The sequence below is a fragment of the Sus scrofa genome, chromosome 15 (assembly GCF_000003025.6).
Source record: "Sus scrofa isolate TJ Tabasco breed Duroc chromosome 15, Sscrofa11.1, whole genome shotgun sequence".
NCBI classification, from domain to species: Eukaryota; Metazoa; Chordata; class Mammalia; order Artiodactyla; family Suidae; genus Sus; species Sus scrofa.
In genome coordinates this window covers 47,645,630-47,673,186 of record NC_010457.5, presented here as the reverse complement: position 1 = coordinate 47,673,186, position 27,557 = coordinate 47,645,630, and the positions used below count along the sequence as shown (strand labels likewise).

General features: G+C 48.9%; 1 protein-coding gene across 1 annotated transcript in view; it reads left to right on the top strand.

The window, feature by feature from the left end:
* Positions 1–27,557, top strand: part of PLEKHA2 (pleckstrin homology domain containing A2) — a 71,132-nt gene that overhangs the window by 24,052 nt on the left and 19,523 nt on the right. Inside the window, 7 exon segments of the mRNA XM_021075122.1 lie at positions 5,828–5,884; positions 11,485–11,533; positions 14,062–14,159; positions 23,106–23,246; positions 24,072–24,218; positions 24,527–24,595; positions 25,000–25,070. Of these exon segments, the coding sequence (XP_020930781.1) occupies positions 5,828–5,884; positions 11,485–11,533; positions 14,062–14,159; positions 23,106–23,246; positions 24,072–24,218; positions 24,527–24,595; positions 25,000–25,070 (632 nt within the window).

Sequence of the window (27,557 nt, the reverse complement as noted above, 5' to 3'; positions counted from 1 at the left end):
GGCTCCTTGAGGAAGTCATTACCCTGAGTTGAGGCTTAGAGGACTTGTGAATGACAGGGCAGCTGAAGAACCTCCTGGCACTGACATTCTGTGAACTTGAGAACCTGTGGATGGGCCTCCTGGTCATTTCTGTGTTGTGGTTACTCTCACTCCAAGATGGGGACATTTTTCTCTCTCAACAAGAAACAATGTTGCAAAGTTCCATGGTGGCGCAGTGGGTTAAGGATCTGGCATTATCACTGCTGTGGCTCTGGTCTCTGCTCTGGCTCAGATTTGATCCCTGGCCTGGGAATGAACACATGCTGAGGGCACAGCCAAAAAAAAAAAAAAAGCAAAGTTGCTTCTAGGAAAACAAAGTGTCATATCTCTGTGGGCACCTCAGCCCCTTCCTTGGTGATGGGAAAGAACCCCACACTTCCTACTCGAGGGGAGTGCAAGCTCCTTTGAGGCTCTTGGTGGCAGAAGACCCCTCACGGGTTGACAGCCTCTGCATAAAACTATCAGTCATTTAATAGCAACGTGCCTTGTGTCCTACATTGTTCCAGAAAATTTAGAAGCCCCAGAGATGTACAGGCTGCTCCTGACTTACCCACACCGGCATGGTGCTGGGACCTCCTTTCCCTGCCTCTGCCCACTGCCATGTCTTCTCTTCCTCTCCCCTGTTGGTGCTGGTACAGCAGCAGGGTCAGTCTCCCGGCCGTAGCTAGGTGTGGCACTTTTCACCTGCAGTTGCATCTCCTGGGCGGCGTCAGTAGGTCTGCCTGGCCAGCATCTACAGCAGTGAGCCTCAGGCCTGGCAGTGTTGTGGAACCCCCTGCGAGCTTTCAAACATATAGGTGCCTGGGCCCTACCTGGGAGGAAGCATGGACCTTAGTTTGTATAAAAATCTCTGCAGGTGATTTCATACAGGCAGCCTTCCACCCATCTCCACTCCCACCTGCTCAAATGCCTCCAGCCCCTCAAATGCTCCCTGAGGGTACCAGGTACTTACAGACTGGTTTGGGACCTTAACCACCATGCGAATAGTGTTTTCATTTTAAAAAAACAAGGTGTTCCTGCTGTGGCACAGTGGGATCTGTGGCGTCTCTGGAGCGCTGGGATGCAGGTTCGCTCTCGAGCCCAGCACAGTGGGTTAAGGGTCCGGTGTTGCCACAGCTGCAGTGTAGGTCACAACTGCAGCCCAGATCTGATCCCTGGCCTGGAAACTCCATACTCCTCAGGGCAGCAAAAAAATAATAATAAAAATTTAAAAATTGAGGAACGTGCTAGTAGAGAAATAAGATTCTACTTGTATCCTCAAAGTGCTTAAAATCTAGTGAGAAGAGACCTACACTCACAGTAAAATGTACTCCAGTATAGAATCCAGGGCTAGATTTTTGTTACATAGACCACTTGTTCTCAGATTTGGGCCTATTTAGGGATCACCTGGGGACGTTTTTAAAATGTGCGTGTTCTGGCCACATTTCACTTGATTCTGATTCGGTGTTTTGGGGCAAGGCTTGAACCTGGGCCCTTTTCTCCTTTCTTTCTTTTTAATTGGTCGTGCCCTAAGCATGTGTAAGTTCCCAGGCCAGGGATCAAACCCATGCCAGAGCAGTGATCCAAGCCACAGCAGTGACAATACCAGGTTCTTAACCTGCTAGGTCACCAGGGAACTCTGAACCTGGGCCTTTGAAAACAAGTTCCCCAGTTCACTGAAGCTGGAAGAGAATGGTGGACACGAATTTAGAGGGGCAGGGCAGGCCAGGCCAGACTGCAGTCGAGGACAAGGCTTCCTAAAGGCAGAGCCATCCATCCTTTCCCTGGAGGAGCTGGTGTCGTGGCTGGGAGGGCCACTCGCACGGGCCCTGCCACCTGGCCCTCCCCAGGTGCTGGCCCTTGGCCTTCCTGCCCTGATATCTGGCTGCCGAGGCAGACTTCCCGGACGTTCTTCCCGGACCAGGAGGTGTCTGCTTGGGGCTGCCACCTGATCATCGAGCTGTCACTATTCACCTCCTAGGTCCAGCAGTCGGAGTGGACACTGAGCCATCAGTCTGGATCAAGCCGCAGTGATTCTGGGCTTGTTTTCTGCTGTCACTCATCTCCCCCAGCACAGGGAGGAAGAGGAGCAGGAAACTACATTTTCAGACATGCATCAGGCTTTCCTGGCTCCTCGTGTTGGGAAGCTTAAGGGCCAGCAGGCCATGGTGAGGGGCATGAGGACACCCATCCCAGGATAGCTGGGCTGGCAGAACTGCTGTGTCCTCCTCTCCGAAGCCAGAGAGCTGAGGGGGACGGAGACCGAGGGAGGAGCTACCTTCTCGGGGGTGGAGGGGATGGAGTTGTAATGGGATTGGCTCATATCTGGCATTGCACACACATGGATTAGTGTCAGAATGGCTCCCCAGATCCCCCTCATCACTGGTGATGCAGGCTAGGGCTCTGGAGGCCTTTGGGCTGTGGCCTGGGTGTGGCACCTGCGTCTTGTAATTAGCGTTGTGGGTCAGGGCCAGGACTGCCTTGTGCTTCTCCTTAGGTAATGCTAACAACAAGCCTATGAAACAGGGGTGAGTCCCCTTTTATGGGTAAAAAAACCTGCCTGCAGTCCAAGGGTGCTAATGCCTCAGTGGGAATTCCAGCAGCTGAAGCATTTACGATGGTGTGGTGGTGTTTCTAGGGCATCCCTGGTGGAAGTCAGGAGACCTGAGCTAATTGTGTGACCTGGGCAAATCCCCTCACTTTCCTTAAGAGCAAAATGGGAGTCGGGAGCAGGGGTGGGGTGGGGGGACTGGGCCTGGGGGTGAGGAGGTGGTGGTGGCCAGGAGCCCAGTGTCTCATGGAGGTCCCTGGCTTCCTGTATCCCCAGGGTGGTGCACCCAGGGGTGGTGGAGACGCAGGCCAACTTTTGAAGCCTCCCTCTGTGCAGAACTGTCTGCCTTGGGTGGTTCACAGCTTCCTCCAGGGCAGTGTCAGCAGTTTTGGGTGCTGTGGCTCCTTTTGAACTCTGATTTAGAGATACAAGACCTATCTCTCATTACCCAACAGAGATTTTTGTAAAAATAAGTAAATAAATGCAATCACAAATGTAGCTGAAGAATGAACAATAGTAGTTTATCGTGTAGTTTATAAGATAAACACTAGTAGTTTACGTAGTCGCAATAAACAAATGTAGTTGAAAAAATGTGTAAGTCAAATCGAACATATGAGAAATGCTAACTCAGTGACTCAAAGGCAGTTTTTAGACCTATGGCCTCATTTGCAAATAAAAGGAGATGTCCTTTCTAGATCCCTTTAAATTTCTAGGGCTCTGAGATCTGAGAACCCTTTCATCTTGGTTTTGTCCCCATCCATTTTCTTGTGACTAGGAAGCTTCACACATGGCCTTTGCTTCAAGTGATGCATGTGAATTTAGATAACTGGGCTTACTGAGCCTAGAAGGACTCTTCCCTGACCTATCTCAGCAATTTCTCAAGAGCCATCTCCTGGAATGACAGGTCATTTCACTTTTTTTTTTTTTTTTTTTTTTTGTCTTTTAGGGCCTCACCCACGACATATGAAAGTTCCAGACTAGGAGTCGAATCAGAGCTGTAGCAGCTGGCCTATGCCACAGCCACAGCAATGCAGGATCTCAGCCACGTCTGTGACCCACACCACAGCTCACGGTGACACCGGCTCCTTAACCCACTGAGCATGGCCAGGGATCGAACCTGTATCCTCATGGATGCTAGTCAGATTTGTTAACCATTGAGCCACAACAGGAATTCCAGGTCATTTCACTTTTAACCCTTTAGGAAATTTAGTAAATCCCCAATCTCCTAGATTTGCCTATGTTCATTGCTTTAAGATGAACCCAGGTCTTCACGATGGGGCCTTCCAGGTTTTTCTTTTGTGGCTTATGACCACAGTTTAAGGGGTAGCCTCTCATGTCCATTCGGGAGTGGATTGGCCAAGTTACAAATGAGGAATGCACACAGCTGGGATTTCTAATCTTAGCCTTTTCTCTGGTTCACTACCATCCCTGGGTCTTCATTGCTTCATTTCTGACAATGGAGAAGTTAAAAAGCCGGAGAGATTGTGCCAAAGTTGAATATTGCCAGACAAGCTGCCTGTTAGTTTCTTGCTGTTTTTTTTTTTTTTTTTTTCCTTTTTATGGCTGCACCTGCAACATAGGGAAATTCCCAGGCTAGAGGTTGAATTGGAACCCTGCCTGAGGCCTACGCCACAGCCATGGAAGCACCAGATCTGAGCTGAATCTGTAACTTATGCCAAAGCCTGCGGCAACGCCAGATCCTTAACCCACTGAGCTACAATGGGAACTCATCTTGCTGTTTATAATAGTGCATTTACCTAGTGTTTTATAGTGTACAGACATCATTCCATTTGGTATTCATAACAGTCCTGTGCAATAGACTGAACAGCTATGCTTTTTTTCTTTTTCTTTTTATGCCTACACTCGCAGCAAGTGGAAGTTCCCAGGCTAGGGATCAAGCCCAAGCCACAGCAATGAAAACACCAGATCCTTAACCCGCTGACCTACCAGAGAACTCCTATGTATTTTCTTTTCTTTTTTTTTGCTGTATTGTGTTACTCTGTACCCTATTTATTAAAAAAAAAAAAAAAAAAAAAAGAATTTGAAGAACTCCCTGGTGGCACAGCAGTTAAAGGATTTGGCATTGTCACTAGTGACTCGGGTCACTGCTGTGGTACAGGGTCACTCCCAGTCTGGGAACTTCTGCGTGCCATGGATGTGGCCCAAAAAAAAAAAAAAAAAAAAAAAAGATTTGAAATGTCATAAAATAGGATCAAGCCACGAGGAGATCAAAGCAGTTGGGCCAAAAAATATAATAGCAACACTTGTTCAGAGCCATCTATATACCAGGGACAATTCCAAGTGATCTTAAATGTATAAACTCATCCTACAACTGTCTGGTGAAGTAGCTACTATTACTATCCTTGTTTTTATAGAAGAGAAAACTGAGGCTTAGTGGTGAGGGAACTTACTCATAAGCAAACGGTGGAGCACATGCTTTTAAAACTTTTACCTTTTTTTATTTGTTATTTTATCTTATTTTGGGGGAATCCACCCTTTTAACCACAGTACTAGAACACTTCTCTATAATAACAAGGCCAAGGATAATGTTAAGGTCCACATACCTGTGGCAAGAACCGTCACTGTTTTACAGATGAAGAAAGTGAGCCAAAGAATAGGTAAGTGGGGAGTTCCCATCGTGGCTTAGTGGAAATGAATCTGACTAGTAACCATGAGGATGCAGGTTCAATCCCTGGCCTTGATCAGTGGGTTAAGGATCCAGTGTTGCCATGAACTGTGTATAGGTCACAGACTTGGCTTGGATCCTGAGTTGCTGTGGCTGTGGTGTAGGCCGGCAGCTGTAGCTCTGAATCGACCCCTAGCCTGGGAACCTCCATATGCCGTGGGTGCAGCCCTAAAAAGACAAAAACAGACAAACAAAAAAAATAGGTAAGTGGGGCATTCCTACTGTGGCTTAGCGGGTTAAGAACCCGACTAGTGTCCATGAACATGCAGGATCAATCCCTGGCCTTACTCAATGGGTTAAGGATCTGGTGTTGCTATAAGCTGCGGCATAGGTCGCAGATGCAGCTTGGATCTGGCATTGCTGAGCCTCTGGTGTAGGCCGAGAACTTCCATATGTCACAGGTGCAAGCCCTAAAAAGAAAAAGAAAAAAAATAGGTAAGTGACTTGCTCAAGATTGCAGAGCTAAGTAAGTGGCATAAATGGAACTAGAATCTTGGTCTCCTGTTTCTTAGTGCTGTTTCCACTGCCTTGCATAGCATCCTTCTTAAAGTGAAAAATGTTTTGTCTTTCAGAACCTGGCCATTGGTGCTGGAGCTGTGGGATCTTTGCAGCTGACCTACATCTCGAAGGTAATGTTGGCCTGGAGCTCTGAGAATTCATGGTCTGTAAGTTGGCTTAGTATCTAAACTAGAGGCAGTGTCACCCTTTGGGCATTGACATCTGGGACGTGGATGGGCATGGCTCAGAAAGAGTTGGGGCTGCCCTGGAGATTTGTCCCTCACCTGGACAGGAGGCAAGGCTGGGAGTGCCCCCAGTAGGTACCCAGATGCACCAGGAAAGCATTCAGCCACTAGATGACCGCTGGAGGGTCTGAAGAGTGGCCGGTCAGAGGCCATTGCCAGGTCCACTTTGCACAGTCGGGGTGAGAGCAGTCACTCTATGGTTCCTGAGACCTGGGTGGGGGCTGGGGCTGGTGAAGCACGCACGGCCTCACAGCTGCTGGATTCAGCTGCTTTTAACTGCCCGCCCTCCCTGGACCAGGCGCCAGTGCTGACCTGGGATGCAGCCGTGATTAAAAAAAAAAGGCCAGGGGATTGAGAATCTCAACAGAAAGAGGAACTCTTTGTCCAGGGACAAGAGCCAGGTGGCGCTCAGCCAGCCCTGAGGTTTTGGAAGGCCGGCTCGCCCCACACACCCCTCACTTCAGGTCTCTTGGGGACCCTGCTTCCTTGTCCACATTCCCCCACCCTCCAGGGGCCGAGAACCTCATCTGAGTGGCTGCTAGCTGCTCTGTGCACAGAGCTTCGGGAGTTCCTGGGCTGCTCTCCATCCCAGCTGGCCCGGAGGTGGAGGCGGCTGCAGGGGCTGCAGGCCAGAGTCAGGCAGCTGGGTGCAGAGGCAGAAACTGCAGGGCAGGGTCTGAGAGTTTTTTTTTTTTTTTTTTTTCCCTGATGATGGGGCAGTGAATACAGTTCCCTGCTGAATGGTGATTTATAAATGCAGCTCAGATGAGGGTTTGTAGAATTCTCAGCTTGGGAGACTGCTGTGTGGAACAAGGATGGACCTGCCTTTTAGCCCTGCATGTATGGGAGAGGCAGGCCTGGGTGGGTTTGGCAAAACCCGCAGCTGCTGCTGGGTCAGGTTTCAGAGATCCGAGAGGCTTGAACTGCTCTCTGACCTGGTGCCAGAAAGCAGGGGTTTTCCTAGAAAAACACTTAGCCAGAGTGCCAGGATCAGATTCAACATTTGGGGCTATTTCTTGTTAATCCCTGGGTATTCCCTCCCCAAGTAAAGGGTTTAACCAACAGTGTCAGCCTGGCTGTGGTGTGCATGTGGCTTTTCCTTCAGGGGCGCTCTTTTTTTGACCACCCCATGGCATATGGAGTTCCCAGGCCAAGGACCAGATTCGAGCTGCAGTTTTAACTTAAGCTGCAGCTGTGGCAATATGGGATCCTTAACCCACTGTGGCAGGCTAGGGGTCGAACCTGTGTCCTAGTGCTCCCAAGACACTGCCGATCCTGTTGTACCACAGCAGGAACTCCTGGGGGGGGGGTGCCCTTTTTTGAGAGCTAGTGTGGGGAAGATGAGGGCCTTCAGAGAGGCCAACAGAGATGAAGGTTCTTGACTTGATGAGGCCCAGATTGTCAGCATTAGCAGGACCCATTCTTGGGCAAAGTAGAAAAAAAACTAATGCTGGCCTTTCGAACCACCCATCTTCGGGCTTTGTCGGCTGGCCTTTCTCCTCCACACAGCCATTCCCTCTGTTCCTCCTCCAGTCTGTGTTCTGTCTTGTCAGGGCCTTGCCCTCCGTTAGCTGTGAGGAAGACTTTCCTTGGAGGAGTTCCTGTTGTGGCTCAGCGGGTAAAGAACCTGAGGTTGTGGGTTCGATCCCTGGCCTTGCTCAGTGGGTTAAGGATCTGGCATTGCTGTGAACTGTGGTGTAGGTCACAGATGTGGCTCAGATTTAGGGTTGCTGTGGCAAAGGATGGCAGCTGTGGTTCTGATTCTTCCCCTAGCCTGGGAACTTCCATATGCTGCAGGGGCGACCCTAAAAAAAACAAAACAAAAACAAAACAAAAAACCTTCCTGGAACAGCGATCCAGATTTTTGGGGGGGTTGAGGGTCATGGATCTTTTGGAGTCTGGTGGAAAGTGTGGAGGTAAATTCCCAGGTAAATCACATAGGTATACAGGCACCTTGATTGTGCCTGTGACTTCAAGAAGGGCTCATTGACCCCCCTGAAGCTGGTTGGGAGAGGCCCCATTGGACCCCCTCAGATTGTCCTGTGTGGGTGGCAGCTGCTTCCCCTGCTCTTGATGCCACCTCGAGGGGCAGGGTCGTTCTGAACATGGAGGCAGAGCAGAGCTGCCCTAGAGTTCTGAGACCTTGGTCTGCTGCTGCTGCTACCAGAGGGGCCCCAGCTCCACTTCCAGCCCAGGGCAGACAGGGTGGGGTGGCTAGCAGTGCCCACCACCCTGTGACACTGCTGCTCCTGTGGTCTGGGTTCCATCTGATAAGAGCCAGTTCCTGAGAGTCTCTCAGGCTGTGGGTGGCCTGGTCTGCGTCACTGTGGGTGACCCATGCCTGTCCCCCACGATACACATCCTAACCTCCGCCTCCCACCACAGCCCCACCTGGGACCCGCCAGTCAACCCCTGCTGTGCAACTACATAACTGCGGCCAGTCAGCTGGTCAGCCACCTCACTCCCTCAGGAGCCTCTGTTCCTTCACTACATGTAAAGGAGGCTGCAAGGTCTGGCCTGGTCACCAGCAGATAGGGGGTCAGGTGGTTATACCTCCCAGGTGGCAGGGATTCTGCTTCAAGGTCACCAGGATATCAGGGGGTGGCCAGAGCTATGCCTCTCCATAGTAAGTGAGACCCAGCCCCCCAACCCTCGCCCTTCTCTTTGAGGGCACAGAAACTGGTAGATAAGAGTTTAGTTTATTTTCTTTTTCTTTCTTTCTTTCTTTCTTTCTTTCTTTCTTTCTTTCTTTCTTTCTTTCTTTCTTCCTTCCTTCCTTCCTTCCTTCCTTCCTTCCTTCCTTCCTTCCTTCCTTCTTTCTTTCGCCACACCCACGGCACATGGAAGTTCCAGGGCTGGGGAATCAAACCGTAAAAAGAAAAAAACAAAACCAAGACCAAAACGAGATAGCACAGGGCCAGGACTCTGCTGCTGTGGGCCTCCAGCGGTACGGTTCCTGGGAGTGCTGAAGATGCAAAAGAATTTGCATTGTCTGTCTGAACTCAGGATGTAGGCTCACATTGGCTTCAATCTTCTTGGTTTTTTTTAGGACTATTTACAGCCTTTCTTGGGCCCCAGGGCCTCCACTTCACATCATATTAAGCATATCAACATGCACCCATGTCCCTCATTGACTGTGATTAGCTGTAAGATATTTGAAAGGATTTCCCTCATTTTACTTTTGGAATGATTTGGCTACAACTCCTTATTTTATGATTGGCTCTAATTTCTGGGCTGTGCTCTTCCACATTCGAGGATTCTTGGAACCAAGAAAATCGCAGCTACTAATGATTTTTGGGTGTTTAATTGACACGTTAATGAAATCAACAGAATGTGACATCTTGTGGACATTTACTTAAATACTTGTCAGTGAGGGTGATATAATGTAATACAGACATTTAATTAAATATTTATGTGGGTTGTGTGTGCCACATTCATTTTGTGTGTTGGAGGCTAGGTCTCATATGTTTTTGTAGGCTCCCGTGCAGCTCATGAGGCCCTCAGCACTTTGCTCAAAGTGCTAAGCAAGGCACTGCCTCTGTTGTTATGTGGAGTGGGTGTTAATCGAACCTGCTTCTGAGGACAGGATGGGTTAAGTACCTCAGCTGCACTATCACATTTAACCCTCACTGTAGAACGTGATTTGTTATCAAATACCCCTATTTGATAGAACAGGAAACGGGGGGGTCAGACAACTGGGACATCTGGTGTCAAAGGCCTGACACTGGCACCAAACCCATGGTGTACCATGCCTGTCCTTCCTTTGATCTTTTTTTTTTTTTTTTCTTTTTATGGCCTCACCTGCGACATGATGAGCTAGGGGCCAGCTGCTAAGGGTTCAATCAGAGCTGCAGCTGCAGGCCTACACCACAGCCACAGCAATCCCAGATCCAGGCCACATCTGCGACCTACACCGAAGCTTGCAGCAATGCCGATCCTTAATCCACTGATCGCGGCCAGGGATCAAACCCACATCCTCACGGAGACTATGTCGGGGTCTTAACCCACTGAGCCACAATGAGAACTCCCCTTTGATCTTCTATAGTCTGCCGCATCAGTTCCCAGATTGAATATTATGGGAAGCATTGATTTGAGTTGGTGAGGAGTCCGGGCAGGTCCATAGAAAGAACTTGGAGCCAAGGGTGAGGTCCAGAAAGACTGGTAGACCAGTTGTTATCAGCCCCCGAGCCACTGTGAGCCATGAAGGAGACCTTAATTTTGACTCATGAGTTTTTCTTTAGTTCCTGGCTTCTAATGTGCCTCCTGCTACAGCAAAAACCAGTCCAGGAGCCCTGGGCTGGAAATGAGGGAGTTGTGTCCAGCGAACACTGATTGCACTGTGTGAAGGGTAGTTCCTGCCTAGGCCCCGGGGGAGGGGTTGTCCCTTTGGCCATTCCAGGAATAACCTGCCCCATATAGAATTAGGTGCCTGCCCTGGATGGAGGTTGCAGCCACCTAATTCCATATGATGGAGTAGGAGCTGCTCTCTTTTTCTTGTTCTGTGTCTTCGGCCCTGAATGCAGGAGGTCCCACAGGCACATACTCAGGAACGTACACCCAAGAGGCCGGCTTGCAAAGGCAAGATGAAATGACACTACAGGGGACAGAAAAATCCTTGTACTTTCTTGTACCCTTCCCTTCACTACGGGTATGCTGATTACATCAGCCCCTCTCTGGGCGGGAGTGCTGGGGAGCACTTATTTTCAGGGTGAAGCAGTCAGGGTAGAGATAAGGGAAATGGACCAGCAAGTCCCAGGGCTGTGCACGCTGATTAGAATCTCTGTATCGGTGGCAGTTCCACCTTCAGTGGGCAGCGCTGTTTGGGGAAGGGGTTGGTGGTTGGGCCAGGAGTGAGCTTTTGCTAGTGCAAGTGGAATCAGTAGAGTTTTGTGGTCCAGGGGGAATTTTATCAGGGCTTGGTGGCGTATTTTTTTCCTCTTTAGGGCTGTACCTGCGGCATGTGGAAGTTTCCAGGCTAGGGGCTGAATCAGAGCCACAGCAACTCCAGAGCTGAGCTGCATCTGTGACCTACATTGGGGCAGTGCCAGGTCCTTAACCCACTGAACAAGGCTAGGGATCAAACCCTCATCCTCATGAATACTAGTTGGGTTCTTAACCTGCTGAGCCGCAATGGGAACTCCAGGGCTTGGTGGCTTTTAAGTTTTTTTTTTTTTTTTCAAAGATGAAGATTTAGCACAGACATCAAGATAGTGGTTATCTCCAAGGGGTGGGGACAGGATTCTATCTGGGAGGGGCACACATAGGGCTTCTAAGAAATAGGACCGATAATGACTTGTTTCTTCATCTGGATGGTGAGTATGGGGTTTTCTCTTCTTAGTTTTGAAAATATTCACATGTTTCATATGCTCTTCTTTTTGTATAAAGTTTCCCAGCTTAAAACATTTGGAAGAAAAAAAAGAAAAAGAACAGCTTTACAACACTGTTAGAAATGTATTTACATTTCTTTCATTCTTTATTTGACTTAGGTGAGCATAGCCACCCCAAAGCAGAAACCCAAAACTCCATTTTGCTTTGGTAAGTACTGAGCCAGAAGACAGGTTTTCTGCACATTCCTCCTGGAACTTCCCCTTTTGTGTGGAGACAGTCCTGTGATCCCATGTGACTTACACCCTGTGTGTATGAGTGACCACAGTCGCTGCCATGTCCCTGGGGCTCCAGGGATACTCCTTTCCTTCGTCTCGCTGCAAAGATGGTTAATAACATAAGACGGGCCCAGAGACTGGTGACGCCTCGGCTTTCCTGGCTCTGCAGAGCAGAGTGCTGTTAGGTTTGCTGAGGGGGGAATGGGCAAGGCCAAGTTGGTAAAGCAGGAGAAATTTATTAAGGCATCTGAAGTGCATGGACTGGGCCGAAGATGGCACCCACACGGACTGATAGGAGATGTTAGGCTTGTTACAGGATCCATGGCGGGAGTGTATGGCGGGGACTTGTGGTGGGAACAATGAAGAAGGAGGAGGAGAAGGCCGGGGGGAGGTGTGTAGGGGTTGAGTCCCATGACAGAGGGCAGTTAATCCTTGTAGGAGGTTAATCTATGCAGGCAGTTGTTTTCTGCAGGCCAGTGCTTCTTGCTGCCCAAGTCAAGCATCCATATTCTGGGAGAGGGTGTCCACAGCAGGTCTCCAAGGCGAACAGTCACATTTGCCGGGGGGGGGGGGGGGCGTTGTCTGTCACCATCCTCCTGGGAACCTATCGGATGCCAGGTATCTTCTAGAAGTTTCTAGGAGCTCACATCTGAGAGCAGAGTAATGGTGTGCTCAGGAAAGGGAGTTGGGGGATAAGAAAGGATGTGATAGTCTGTGGAGGTCTTGTTGTGGGCAAATAAGGGACAGTTGAGGGTGACACAGAAATGGATGCAAGTCCCTGAATCATCACTTTACATTTGGCTTCCCCTGCCTTCTTGGTGCCATCCTGCGTGCCCTCAGCTCATGTTATACATTTGGGGTGGTTCTGTGGAAGCTCCACGAAGGCAGGGGTACTCCTGTGCTTCGTCATTGCTGTATGCTCAGCATGTAGTGTGTGGTTCCGGGCACAGAGTGGGTGCTTAGTAAATGTCTGCTGCTTGAATGAATGGATGAAGGAATTCTGTGTCCACCCCACGATGCCCACATCCTTGGATTTGGGCTGATTTGTGCTGAGAGAATGAAATGGTCCCCTGAGCTGTCCTCTTTCCCAGCTTCAAGTTGGTTCAGCACAAATGGTTTTGTGTTCTCATCCTCCTGTTTCCTTCAAATATCATTGCTAAGCCCGAAAATGACTCAGATTTTGTGGTTAGTAGATTGAAAACAACAACAACAACAAAAACCAGGAGTTCCTGCCGTGGTACAGTGGAATCGGTGGGGTCTCTGCAGTGCCGGGACACAGGTTCAATTCCTGGCCCAGTGGGTTAAAGGATCCAGTGTTTCTGCAACTGCGGCTTGGAGCCGATACCTGGCCCCAGAACTCCACATGCTGCGGGGCGGCCCAAAATGATAAAACAAAACAAAACAAAAACAAAACCCAGAAGTAAATTGTTGACCTCATGGAGTTCTCAGGGGAAAGACCAAGTTGAAAATGAAGTCAGGGTCACAGACCCTGTTCCATTTCCCATCTAGACCAGACTCCTAACCCGAGTCAGTTGTGCTAGTGGAAACCAGGAGCACTAGAGCCAAAATTACACATGTATCATTGTTGCCTAAACCCAGCCTCTGTCCACTGGTGCCAAATAGAAATGCAGAGACAGAGTTTGGGGTAAAGAAGAAAACAAAATAGATTTATTGCCTTACCAGGCAAAGGAGGCCACAGAAGGCTAATGCCCTAAAGACTGTGCCCCCTCTGGCTTTGGGAGCAAATAGGAGATGGTCTTATAATTTTGGGGTGGAAAATAGGGCCATAGATAAGGATCAGGGTAGATGCAACTTGCGTTCTTCAAAGCTGGTGTTGCCCTAGGACTGGTTCTGGTGATCTTCCTCTCCAGTTTTTATTTGTCGGAGGGGTCTTAGTTCTGTAAGAACTCAAAGATATAGTTGTGTGTATTCTTTGCAGAGGAACCAGGACCCTGCCCCTAGGCTGCACTACTGTTTCTTGACTGATGCTCCCTGGTCTCTGCATCCCCTCCCTTCCCTGATCAGCAACTGTTAGAACCCACCGCTTGTAACTCAGGGAAGGTCATGGAGGCTGAATGAAGCCTATTTCCTAAAAATAAGAAATGGGGGACACAGAAAAGCTTGTGTCCAGGAGCCCTAGAGAGCCCTGCTCAGTTTCCTCATCATGACTGTAAATCCCTTGGCACCTCTGGAAAGCTGTTCAAACACATGCTTGTGGATGGTGGACAGTGGCCCATTAAGGCTGTTGGTGTTGCCTTGAGGCCAGTGGAATAATCCACACGTTTAAAAAGTGGGAGCCCATTGCTTCGAAGATATTCACGCAGGTGACTCCCAAACGTCCTGGTCTGTTTTGCGGGGATCCTCCGCCCTGCCACATCAGGCACCTTAGTTTTGTAGCGTCTTTGTGTTGTGTGGGTTCTGACCTGGGCTTTTCTCTCTTTGTCCCCGTGTCTCCTGCAGTCATCAACGCCCTCTCTCAGAGGTATTTTCTTCAAGCCAATGACCAGAAGGATCTGAAGGACTGGGTCGAAGCTCTGAACCACGCCAGCAAAATCACTGTACGCATGATCCTTCTCCTTTCTGCGGGGAGTCAGGGCCTCTTCCCCACGTAACCCATCTTGGGGGGGTGGGATGGGACCCATGGGGTGGCAGGGATTTTCCCGGGACCCCGTTCCAGACCAGTTCCCCTACCTCTTCTTACACCTTGGCAGACCAACCACAAGTTGAACTGAGAGTTGGAGTCTGAATCCAGCTCAAGGGGAAGTTGCTGGAGTGTCCTGTTTGTGCTGGCTGGGAGGGCTCCCAGGCAGCCGTGGTTTGGGTCATTCTGGGCTGCTGATTCAGAATGTGGTGGGATCGGAAAAATGGATTGCTGACTGTGAGAAACTGAGTAAAGGAAACTCATATGAGGAGGGAAGTCAGGGCTTTTTCCTGGCTGAGGGGGAGACTCCTTTTTTTTTTAATATTTTTTTTATTTTCCCACTGTACAGCAAGGGGGTCAGGTTATCCTTACATGTATACATTACAATTACATTGGGAGACTCTTCTGATTTCAAGAGGCCCTCCACCCACCTGTCCTGGGCAGAGCTTCCTTTTTTTTTTTTTTTTTTTGCCACCCCTCAGTGTACGGAGTTCCTGAGCCAGAGATCAGATCCGAGCCATGTCTGCGACCTACACCACAGCTCCTGGCAACGCCAGATCCTTAACCCACTGTGTCAGGTCAGGGATCGAACCTGCGCCCCTGCACTGCAGAGGCGCCACTGGTCATTATGCCACAGCGGGAACTCCAAACCTTCTGTGTTTTTGTTTTCGTTTTTTGCTTTTTAGGGCCACACCCATGGCATATGGAGGTTCCCAGGCTAGGGGTCTAATTGGAGCTACAGCTGCCGGCCTATGCCAGAGCCACAGCAACGCCGGATCCAAGCCAAGTCGGTGACCTACACCACAGCTCACGGCAATGCTGGATCCTTAACCCACTGAGCCAGGCGCAAGGCCAGGGATCAAACCCGAAACCTCATGGTTCCTAGTCAGATTCGTTTCTGCTTCGCCACTATGGGAACTCCAAAACCTTCTGTTTTTATAAACACCGGTTTTCGGACTGTTCAGTGAGGACCTTTGTTTTCCTTGACTTGGCTAACGAAGAACTCCTTTCTTTTCCCTTAGAAATAGAGAGAGAGGGAGAGTTCCCGCTGTGGTTCAGTGGATTAAGACCCCAACTAGTATCCATGAGGATGTGGGTTTGAGCCCAGGAACTTCCATATACCATGGGTGTGGCCCTAAAAAAAGCCTCCCCCCCCAAAAAAAAAAAGAGAAAAAGAAAAGAAACAGAGAAAAAAGGAAGGGAGATGGGTAGGAAGGAGGAGAGGAAAACAATGTTTAGGGAGAAAAACTAGATCTTTACTCTCTACCCTCTAATAGGAAGACTTCTGGCATGTAAACCTCGCTTTGCTAAAAAGTTTAATTTTCTGTATCATACAGACAGAAATGCTTACATTCTAGTGACTTCCGGTAATAACCAGTGTGTCTGGGGCTGATTATTCTCTGCAGTACCTCAGGGTGTAGCTGAAACTTGGCTTCTGTCCACCGGGCCCAGTTAAGTCTCAGAAATAAGACTTGGGTGAAGCAGAAAGAACAGCTTTATTGCTCTGCCAGGCAAAGGAGGCCACAGCAGGCTAAGCATTCAAAACTGTGTCCTCCCTTGATCGGGGATAGCAAGGGGTTTATAGGTTTAGCTTGAACAAACAGGGCTGTTGATAAGGATTAGGAGGCTTGCATTCTTCTCCCTCCATAGATCACTTCCAAGTCGTCAAGGCCAGAGTCAGGGGGTCGGTGGCCGTTTCTGGTGGTCTTGGGGTGATCGCCCCTTGACCTCATCTCTGCAGTGATGATTGCTCACAAAAGGAAGGGGGGGGGATTCGGGCATGTTTCAAAGGAAAAGAAAATCTAACACTAACTAGAAAGTAATCATTAGTAAAAGAAAGCAATCAAGCAAGGAAGAAATCATTTGTGAAAAGCCAGTTAGAGTAAGTCCGTAGGCCAAGGCAGGGCATAACATCATGGAGACTGTTTTAAGTAGCTTTTCGCTGTAACAACGTTTCCTAATCATTAACTCTTGAGTCAGCCTTTTGAGGCTGAGGGGAGGTCTGGGAGCCTAAAGGAAATGCCTTTTACTTCGAAACACAAGGACCCAGGGGCCTGTACATGGTTGCAAGGGGTCCTGTGAATACATTAATAGATGTCTGGGAGTTCCTGTCTTGGCACATCGGAAACAAATCCAACTAGGAACCATGAGATTGTGGGTTTGATCCCTGGCCTCACACCTCGCTCAGTGGGTTAAGGATCCGGCATTGCCGTGAGCTGTGGTGTAGGTCACAGATGCGGCTCAAATCTGGGGTTGCTGTGGCTCTGGCGTAGGCCGGCAGCAGCATCTCTGATTGACCCCTGGCCTGGGAACCTCCATATGCCGCGGTCCTAAAAGGACAAAAGACAAAAAAAAAAAAAAAAAAAATAGATGTCTATACATTTCCCCAGCATTTGTCACGTTGCACAAGAAGAGTACAGTTTGGCCATCAAAGCGGTTTTGCTTGTTGGCTTGTTACTCTTTTTTTGTCTTTTTACAGCCGCACCTGCGGCATATGGAGATTCTCAGGCTAGGGGTGGAGTTGGAGCTGTAGCCGCCGGCCTACACCACAGCCACAGCAACTCGGGATCCAAGCTGTGTCTGCAACCTACACCACAGCTCACGGCAACGCCAGATCCTTAACCCATTGAGCAAGGCCAGGGATCGAACCTGTGTCCTCATGGATACTAGTCAGATTCGTTTCTGCTGAGCCACGATGGGAGCTCCTTGCCTTGCTATTCTGATGAACCTTGGTGAACCCCCGAAAGGAAAGAGAAATGGAGGGAGAGAGGGGGAGGGATTGTCGTTGAGCCACATGTGTCCGCTACCCACATGCTTGTGTGTGTGGTTCTAGAATGCTGATCTCAGTCAAGGTTGTCTTTGCACTTATTGAGGTCCTCACCATGCTGTGTCTTTCACCATTTGGGGGTTTCTTTCAATGTCTAATACTTTCTTCTCATTCAGTGTTTCCTCCTGGGTTTCTTGCCTGGTGACCTACACTCCCTGCGAGGCAGCAGCGGCCCTTTTGCCTTGCTTTTGTGCCTTGAGCAGAGAGTTGCTCTAAGCAGCTGGTTCCCCGTCCTCTTTTCTGGCCCCACTGAGCAGAGTGATGGGACCAAGAATGGGAGGGAGTGAGGTGGTGCCCAGAGGCTGTGAGTCCAGAGACCTCGGACTCTAACCCAGCCTAAACCCAGATTGGGACCTGAGCCCATGGTGTTTTTGTTTATTTATTTATTTTTATTTTTCATTTTTTAATATTACTCAATGAATTTATTACATTTATAGCTGTACAATGATTATCATGACCCAAGTTTATAGCATTTCCATCCCAAACCTCCACCATGGTGTTTTTCATTAGAATTACTCACCTGGTGTCTGGACTTACTGAGGTTCAGGTTCTTTGTGTCTTACCGCAGAAGGAATTCAGTGAGAGACAAAGTGATAGGGAAGAAATAGATTTGTTAAGATAGGATGCTTGGGGAGTTCGCGCTGTGGCTCAGTGGTAACAAACCTGACTAGTATCCATGAGGATGCCAGTTTGATCCCTGGACTCACTCAGTGGTGTAGGTTGCAGATGAAGATCAGATCTCGAGTTGCTGTGGCTGTGGTGTAGGCCAGCAGCTGCGGCTCCAATTTGATCCCTAGCCTGGGAACGTCCCTATGCCACGGGTACAGTCTTTAAAAAAAAAAAAAAAGATAATGATTGACCTATGGTGTTTAAAGAATTGGGTTCTTGGAGTTTCCTGGTGGTTTGGGCAGGTTAGGGATCTGTCATTGTCACTGCTGTGGCTCAGGACGATCCCCGGCTTGGGAACTGGCATATGCTGTGAGTGTGGCCAAAAAAAAAAAGCAATTGGGTTCTCTCAGAATATTAATATGCTTGTTAGTTTTCTAGGGCTGTCAAACCGCATGACATAGGGAAACAGAAATGTGTTCTCCCATAGTTCTGAGACATCTGAAATCAAGTGTTGGCAGGCCCATCCGTCTTCCCCCTGAAGGTTCCAGGGGAGAATCCTTCCTTTGCCTCTTCCAGCTCCGGAGCTCCTGGTAGACCTTGGTGTTCCCTGGCTTGTACCTGCCTCCCTCTGCCTTTGCCTCCATCGCTGTCTGGCCGGTGTGTCTGTGTGACCTCTCCTCTCCTGATGGGGACATCAGCCACTGGGGCCACCCTACCCCATCATGACTTCATCCTAATATAATTACACCTGCAAAGACCTTATTTCCAAATATAGTCTTGTTCTGAGATTATGGGTGGACAGTTTGAGGAGACATTATTCAACTCATTGCATTTTTTATCAAAAGTTCGGAAAATTGAGTAGTAAAAGTATAGCACAGCTCCCCCCCAACCTCCTGCCCCTAGTTGGGTTCTTCCTCTAAGCAATTTAGCTGTACTTGGTGGAAAGAAAGGTGAGACCTTGCAAATTTCATTTCACATTGCACACGGAACCTATTGATACAGAGGGCTGACTGTACCTATGTTTTTCTAAAGTCTTTCATATGGTTCCAGGTGGTGCCATGGACTGAATGTTCATGTCCCCTAAAATTCCTATGTTGGAAACAAATCCCCTTTGTGATGGTATTTAGAGGTGTGGCCTTTGGGAAGTAAGTCATAAGGGTGGGAACCCTCACCAGTGGGATTAGTGCCCTTACAGTCACGGTCACAAGACCCTGTGGCTCTCCCCCCATCAGAGAACCTTCTGAGGGTGGGGAAAGAGGGCCCTCCCTTTCACTGGGGAGATGGATAAACCAAAGGGTGACCTTGTTTTCAAGCTCTGGAGCATAGTTAGTGGTGAGTTTGTCTTCCACAGGCTGAATCAAGGTCAAGGGAAGTGGAAAGGGCTGTGGAGAGGCTCCGGTGGGGGGGGGTTGGTCAGGGGCAGCCCCCAGGCAGGGGCCTGAGCAGTGACTACCAGCAGATCTCTGGATGGGCTGACAGGGCTGGGGGACAGCAGACAGCCAAGCTTCCTTGACTCCTTTTTAGACCACTGTAAACTCCCAAAGGCTACTTCCCTCCTTCTTTGCTGAGTTTCAGGAACTCATTTGGGTTGGTTGGGGGGCAGTTGCCATGGTGATGCTATCTCTAGACCCCAGCATGAAACCACATCCCTAAAGAATTTCATCCCATGAGAGCAAAACACAGATTCACTGGAAAGGGTGGTCCAAAAGGTAGTGGTGTTTAGCAATGGAGCAGCTGCTTTGTTTTAATGAGCTTGAGTTCACCTCATCTGTGAGATGCGAAAGGTAATGCCTGCCTGGCAGGATCACTTGAGATGTCAGATGACACAATAAAGAGATGAATTCAGGAGTTCCTGTTGTGGCACAGCGGAAACGAATCCTCCTAGTATCCATAAGGATGTGGGTTCAATCCCTGGCCTTGCTCAGTGAGTTGGGGATCTGGTGTAGCCATGAGCTGTGGTGTAGGTTGCAGACACAGCTCAGATCCTCTGTTTCTGTGGCTGTGGTGTAGACCAGTAGGTGCAGTTCTGATTCGATCCTTAGACTGGGAACTTCCATATGCTGTGGATGCGGTCCTAAAAAGAAAAAAATAAATAAATAAAAAGAGAGAGAGGGATGACTTGTTGCTGGGCGCTGAGCAGAGGCCCAAAGCAATGAAAGCCACTGTTGTCTCTCAGCCAGAAGGAAAGGAGAGCATGGATTTCTGGCCTGATCTGGAGAGGTGGTGGGCAGAGGTCACCTTTGTCTATCTAAGCTGAATGCACAGGCCAGGAAGAGAGTCCCGTGTTCTTTCTCGGCCCAGTATAATCAGGATGGTCTTACACCTTTGTATAGACACCAAGAAGAGTGGTCCTTGGTCCCTGACCTTGGCAGGCAGAGGTCTATGGCCCTGAGCTGGGTCCTCTTCCCCCGCCCCTGCCCATGACTTGTAATAATTTATTGAAAAAATTTTTCAGGGAATTCCTGTTGTGGCTCAGTGGAAATGAACCTGACTAGCATCCATGAGGATGCAGGTTTGATCCCTGGCTCTGCTCAGTGGATTAAGGATCCGGCATTGCCCTGAGCTGCGGTGTAGTTTGCAGGTGCGGCTTGGATCTGGTATTGCTGTGGCTGTGGTGTAGGCCAGCACCTGTAGCTCCGATTTGACCCCTAGCCTGGGAACTTCCATATTCCACACATGTGGCCCCAAAAAGCAAAATAATAATAATAATAACAATAGTTTTTAGGAATTCCTGTTGTGGCTTAGTGGGTTAAGAACCTGACTAGTAAAAAAACAAAACAAAACAAACCAAACAAAATCCAATCGGAGTTCCCATCGTGGCTTAGTGGTTAATGAATCCAACTAGGAACCATGAGGTTTCTGGTTCAATCCTTGGCCTTGCTCAGTGGGTTAAGGATCCGACGTTGCCGTGAGCTGTGGTGTAGGTTACAGATGTGGCTCGGATCCCAAGTTGCTGTGGCTCTGGTGTAGGCCAGCGGCTACAGCTCCAACTGGACCCTTAGCCTGGGAACCTCCACATGCCACGGGTGCGGCCCTGGAAAAGACGGAAAAAAAACAAAAAAAAACAAAAACCAAGAACCCGACTAGTATCCATGAAGATGTGGGTTGGATCCCTGGCCCCACTCAATAGGTTAAGGATCCGGCATTCCTGCAAGCTGCAGCATAGGTTGAAGATGCGTCTTGGACTAGCATTGCTGTGGCTGTGGTGTAGGCCTGTAGCTGCAGCTCTGATTCAGCCTCTAGCCTGGGAACTTCCACATGCCACAGGTATGGCCCTAAAAAAAGAAAAAATATTATTATTATTATTTTTCATTTTTACAAGCCCCACCTGCAGCATGTAGAAGTTCCCAGGCCAGGGGTCAAATGGGAACTGTAGCTGCGATCTATGCTACAGCTTTTGACAACATTGGGTCCTTAACTCACTGAGCCACAATGGAGACTCCTAAAAAAAAATCTTATATGGTTTGTAATGGTTACTTTCCATTTACAGTCATTACAAAATATTGGCTGTCTTCTCTGTTTGTACAATACCATTCCTGAGCCTAGAGCTGTGAGTTCTTGAAAGGTCTGGATTCTTTCTAGTTCCTGAGGCTGTGGAATGTGGAAGAGGACTTTAGCTTTTCCTGTGGGGTCTGCAGTTGCTTTCCTGGCAGCTCCACATGGCACGTTGAGTCCTTGTGAAGGACAAGCTTTGTGATACTGTGGGTACCGCACTGGCAAAGTCAGGGTCTGGTCTCTGTTCAGGGATTAACCATGGCTTTGGGCAAATGACTAGACTAGTCTGGGCCTCTCTTCTGATGAAACATTTCATTGGAGTTTCCAGTATAAAAGAGAACTGCTGCTTAGCTGGACATCAGGATTTTTGTGTGAAATGTCCCAGATTTTAACTACAGATTGAAAAACACACTGGAACGAACAAAACACAGCTGGGGAAAATCTGCCTTTGGGCCACCAGGTTTGCAACCTGTGGTCTCAAACTTGCCCTAAACATTCTGTGATTCAGAGTTCCCACTACGGTGCAGTGGATTAATGATCCGGCTTGTCTCTGTGACATTGCCAGTTCGATCCCCGGCCCATCACAGTGGGTTAAAGATCCTGAGTTGCCTCAACTGTGGCATATGTAGGTTGAAGGTGCAGCTTCCATTTGATCCCTGGCCTGAAAACTTCTTTGTGCTCCGAGAGCAGCCGAAGAAGGAAAAAAAAATGTGTGGTTCTTTGATCAACCATTGTGCTCTAACTCCCTCAAGGACAGAAACAAAGATAACTCATTCTGCAGAAAGGGCTGTGTTTGTAAATGTTAGTACCATGTATAAAAGGTTACTTAGAATATTTTGTTAATTAAAATAATTTTGTATTTGGGGGTTTCCCTAGTGGTGAGGTGGGTTAAGGATCTGGTGCTGTCACTGCAGTGGCTCAGGTCACCTCTGTAGTGCAGGTTCGATCCTTGGCCTGGGAACTTTTATAAGCCGGGGATGCGGCCAAAAAATACTCTTGTGTTTTCAGTCATGTTTCTAAAGTTTTAAAATTTATATCCTCTATCATTTGCTGACCCTATGATTGTGTCACTCAATTAGTGATAGGAGTTCTGTCCCAGGCCCTGGTCTCCAGAACTCATGCTTCCCAAGACGTGTACCAGATCCACTCGCATCTGACCTACTGCCTAGCATGCTTTCTCTCATCTCTATGGTCCTGGCTCCTTGTCGTCTTCCAGGTTACTGTCTGGCCATCTCCTGCCCTGGAGAACTTGGACAACCACACCAACCACAGCTCCATTTCATGTAGTTCCCCTGTAGCCGTCAGTCTCAGCTCCTGTTCGTTGTCTTCACGACACTCGCCCTGATTTGCAATTGTTCTGATTGTTAGTCTTTCTCTGCATTTTTGGGGGTGTGTGTGTCAGTCTCCCCTAGTCAGCACATGTGTGGCCTGAGGACAGGACTTTTGTCTGTGTTTGCTGGGTTTTTTGTTTTGTTTTGTTTTTTAATGGCCGCGCCTACGCATATGGAGGTTCCTAGGCCAGGGACTGAATACGAGCCACAGCTGCAGCAACTTGAGATCCTTTAACCCACTGCGCTAGGCCAGGGAGAAAACCTGTACCTCTGCAGTGGGTTCTCAACCCACGGTGCCACAGTGGGAACTCCTGTGTTTGCTGTTTTATCTTTGGTCTCTGGCTGGCAGAGGTTGACTCATGATAGGTGCTCAGTACATTTGGTGAGTAGGTATGTGCCTGTGTGTGTGTGTGTGTGTGTGTGTGTGTGTGGTGGGCATGGCTCATTGAGTCCCTCATATCCAGGTGGAGGGCAGTGAGGAGAAGGGTGTCTCACTGTAATTCAGTTCATTAGTTTTCCTCCCTGTACCCCCACCTTCTGTCAGCTCCCCGCTTTTCCTTAGCCTTCTGTTCCCTGTTAACCATGCTCTCATTCTTCCCAGGTACCCAAAGGTGGGAACCTGCCACTGACAACCGAAGTTCTCAAAAGCCTAACAGCTCCTCCGGCCGTAGAGAAGAAGCCACAGGTTGCCTACAAGACGGAGATCATTGGAGGGGTGGTGGTCCACACACCCATTAACCAGGTGCTGGGGCCTGGGGCTGCACTGGGGCGGGGATGGGGTATGGTGGTGCCCTGAGGTGCAGGAGGAGGATGGGACTCAGGAAAGGGAGTGATGGGGCTAGGGCACCAGGGATGGTCAGGAAAACACTGGCAGCGGTGGGTATGAGTAACAGCAGTGCAGAACTTGAAGCCACCGCATCCTGAAATTTGCTGCCAGCATGGTTCTGCATCATACATGGGGACTGGCACTTGTAGACGCCATGAGCAGTGGGGCTGAGGAGGAGAGCTGAAACAAGCCCACTGTTCCTCCTGCCTTCCTCCAATTTGCATTCAAAGTCCTTTCTTTCCTCCTGGGTCTGCCCAACTTTGCCAGTTTTTTTTGTTTTTGTTTTGTTTTGTTTTTTCCTGTGAAATCACCTAGTACAGTGCCTGTTGGGAGCAAAGGAAATGTTTACTCTCCTTTCTCTCTTTCTTTCTTTCTTTCTTTCTTTCTTTCTTTCTTTCTTTCTTTCTTTTTTTTTTTTTCGGCCACACCTGCAGCATATGGAAGTTCCCAGGCTAGGGGTCCAAGCGGAGCTGCAGCTGCAGACCTACACCACAGCCACAGCAACACTGGATCCTTAACCCACTGAAGGAGACCAGGGATCAAACCCACATCCTCATGCTTACTAGTTGGGTTCTTAACCCACTGAGCCACAATGGGAACTCCAATTTTCTCCTTTATTTCTTTGACTGCCCTTGTGGGCTGAGAGAGGAGAGGTGACTGGCCAGAGTGGGTTGGGTGGGGTAGGGGCGTGGCTGCCTAAGGAGGGGCACAGGCACTAATCCTGCAACTGTTTCCTTGTAGAATGGCGGGGATGGGCAGGAAGCCAGTGAGCCAGGCTCACATGCCATCCTTCGAAGATCTCAGAGTTACATCCCCACAACAGGCTGCCGAGTTCCCACTGGGCCCCCCCTCATTAAGAGTGGCTACTGTGTGAAGCAAGGGAATGTGGTGAGTGTCAGTGCCGGGGGCTGGAGGGGGTTCCTGGGGACCCTGGGATCAGAGGGGAGGGCAGTTGGCTAGGAGGAGCGTGGAGCCAGCCACGTCCAAACCAGGCAGAGGTGGGGATGAAATTGAAACGTCCCTCTACCCCCACCCCACAGCTCCAAGATGTTGCCCAGATAGGAAGGAGTCCTTGTTCCTCTGCTTCCATGGGAAGCTTCTAAGGGCAGGATCCCTGGAGCTTAGAACCAGAACCCCACCCTCACCCCCAGTGCTGGGACCTCTTCTAAAGTCCTGCTCTCTACCCTTTATTTCAGCGAAAGAGCTGGAAACGGCGCTTCTTTGCCCTGGATGACTTTACCCTTTGCTACTTCAAGTGTGAGCAGGTTTGTGGTCACTCTGGGGTCCTCCTGAGAGGTCGGGGAGGGAAGAGGCACATGAATCACACCCACTCGCATGAGTTTGAGCAGAGACATGGGCACACAGACCTCAAGGATGCCCGTGTCTCATCTCCATGTGTCCTGTGGCTCAGTGGGTTACGAACCCAACTGGTATCCATGAGGATGTGGGTTCGATGATACCTAAGTGGCCATGACTTCCTCCCTCCTTCCGAGGGCAGAGCCACTCAGCATCTCCTTATATTTGTTTTCCCTCTCTGGATTGTTTTGAGACCATGACTTGTTTGTGACCTGGTTTCAGCCAATCATCTCTGACTAGGGAGGGAGGTGCTGGGGGAGGCATTGGGCTGACAGCTTCATTCACTCTCTCCATCCCCCCACCCCCACCCCAGGACCGAGAACCACTGCGGACCATTTTCCTCAAGGATGTTCTCAAGACCCACGAGTGTCTGGTCAAGTCTGGGTAATTGTCTCTGCTTCTTTGTCTCTGATCAGAACCCCTGTGTGCCCTCTTAACTCTCCAGGCTCTGAGGCCCTCTATTCCAGGCCTTCTCCCAAGGGTAGGAAGATGTCTTCTTCCTGACATCTGGTACCTGACTCTCCACCTCCCAAGCTGATACAGCTGTGAGATTGTGGGCAAGCCTACCCTTGGCCCTCTCACTCCTGAGAGGCTGAACCTATATCATACTTTTCTTTCTTTTCTTTTTCTTTCTTTCTACCTTCCTTCCTTCTTTCTCTTTTTCTTTTTAGGGCCACACCTGGAACACATGGAAGTTCCCAGGCTAGGGGTTGAATTGGAGCTAAGGCTGCTGACCTACACCACAGCCACAGCAATGCCAGATCCCTAACCCACTGATCGAGGCCAGGGATCAAACCCACATCCTCATGGATACTAGTTGGGTTCATAACCTGCTGAGCCCTATAATAATGGGGACTCCCTATAATAATTTTCTGATGGAGAAGAAGAGAGAATAGAGAACAAAGGAGAGAGGTACCTCTTAGGTGTCAAAGTTAGATGCTCATTTCACAGGGGGCTGGGTTCCTGGGGACTGCCCTCTGTCACATGCTCTTCAGCACTTCTGGTCACACCCCTGTAGATGCCGTTTCTCTTCTCCTTTTGACAAAGTCCTTGATGTCTTCTGAACATAAGGGTGCTTCACAGCAGTGCTGTTGGGCAGGAAGAGAAAGTATTTTTAATGCGTTCCTCTTTCCACCAAGAAATGGTTACCTTTCAGGTGTCACAGTGCGTAGGACAAGTTTGGGACCCAGGGCCCCTGCAAGGGCTTGCCCATATCTGACACCCAGTCAGGTGGCCCTGGAACCAGACTTTAGAAGGAGTCCTGATGTGGCCCTCAGTCTGCAGTCTGAGTTGAATCCCCACGGACTGCATGTGCCAAGCCAGTGTTGACCAGCAAAGCCATTAGCAGCAGGTAGACTGTTCTCACCTTGTTTTCTTGCCTGAAAACAAGGTGCTTTATGAAGCAGGGACTCTAGGAAGTCTTGTAAATGGCATTTGCAGAGTATAGAGCATTAGGGAAGTTCTCACAGACTATTTATTTTTGGTATTTTTAGGGCCGCACATGCAGCAAATGGAAGTTCCCCGGCTAGGGGTCAATTAGAGCTGCAGCTGCCAGCCGACACCATAGCCACAGCAACACAAGATCCTAGCCACATCTGCGACCTATGCCACAGCTTGTGGCAATGTGGATCCCTAAACTGCTGAGCAAGGCCAGGGATCAAACCCACATCGTCATGGACACTAGTCATATTCTTTTCATTTATTTATTTATTTGTTATTTATTTTTTATTACTCAAATGAATTTATCACATCTGTAGTTGTATAATGATCATCACAATACAATTTCACAGGATTTCCATCCCACAGCCCAGGCACATCTCCCCACCCCCCAAACTGTCCCCTCTGGAGACCATAAGTTTTTCAATGTCTGTGACTCAGCATCTGTTCTGCAAAGAAGTTCAGTCTGTCCTTTTTTCAGATTCCACATGTCAGTGAAAGCATTGGATGTTGGTGTCTCATTGTATGGCTGACTTCACTTAGCATGATAGTTTCTAGGTCCATCCATGTTGCAAAAAATGCTGGTATTGCGTTCTTTTTAATGGCTCAGTAATATTCCATACCTTCTGGATCCATGCCTCTGTCGATGGACATTTAGGTTGTTTCCATGTCTTAGCTATTGCAAATAGTGCTGCAGTGAACATCGGAGTACATGTGTCTTTGCGAGTCGTGGTTTCTCTGGATAGATGCCCAGGAGTGGGATTGCTGGATCAAATGGTAGTTCTAATTTTAGTTTTCTGAGGAATCTCCATCCTGCTTTGCACAGTGGTTGCACCAATGTACAATCCCACCAAGAGTGTACTAGGGTTCCTTTTTCTCCACACCCTCTCCAGCACTTCTTGTTTGTAGACTTTTGGATGATGGCCATTCTGGCTGGTGTAAGGTGGTACCTCAGAGTGGTTTTGATTGGCATTGCTCTAATAATGAGTGATGTTGAACATTTTTTCATGTGTTTCTTGGCCATCTGTATGTCTTCTTTGGAGAACTGTCTGTTTAGATCTTCTGCCCATTTTTGGATGGGGTTGTTTGTTTTTTTGGTATGGAGCTGCAGAAGTTGTTTATAAATTTTGGAGGTGAATCCCTTGTCAGTTGATTCACTTGCAAAGATTTTCTCCCATTCTGTGGGTTGTCTTTTTGTGTCGTTTAGGGTTTCCTTTGCTGTGCAGAAACTTAGAAGTTTGAGTAGGTCCCATTTGTTTAGTTTTGTTTTTGTTGTCAATACTCTGATAGGTGGATCTGAGAAAATGTTGCTGTCGTTTACGTCAGAGAGGGTTTGGCCTATGTTTTCCTCTAGGAGTTTGATAGTGTCTGGTCTTATATCTAGGTCTTGAATCCATTTGGAGTTTCTTTTTGTGTATGTGTTAGGGAGTGTTC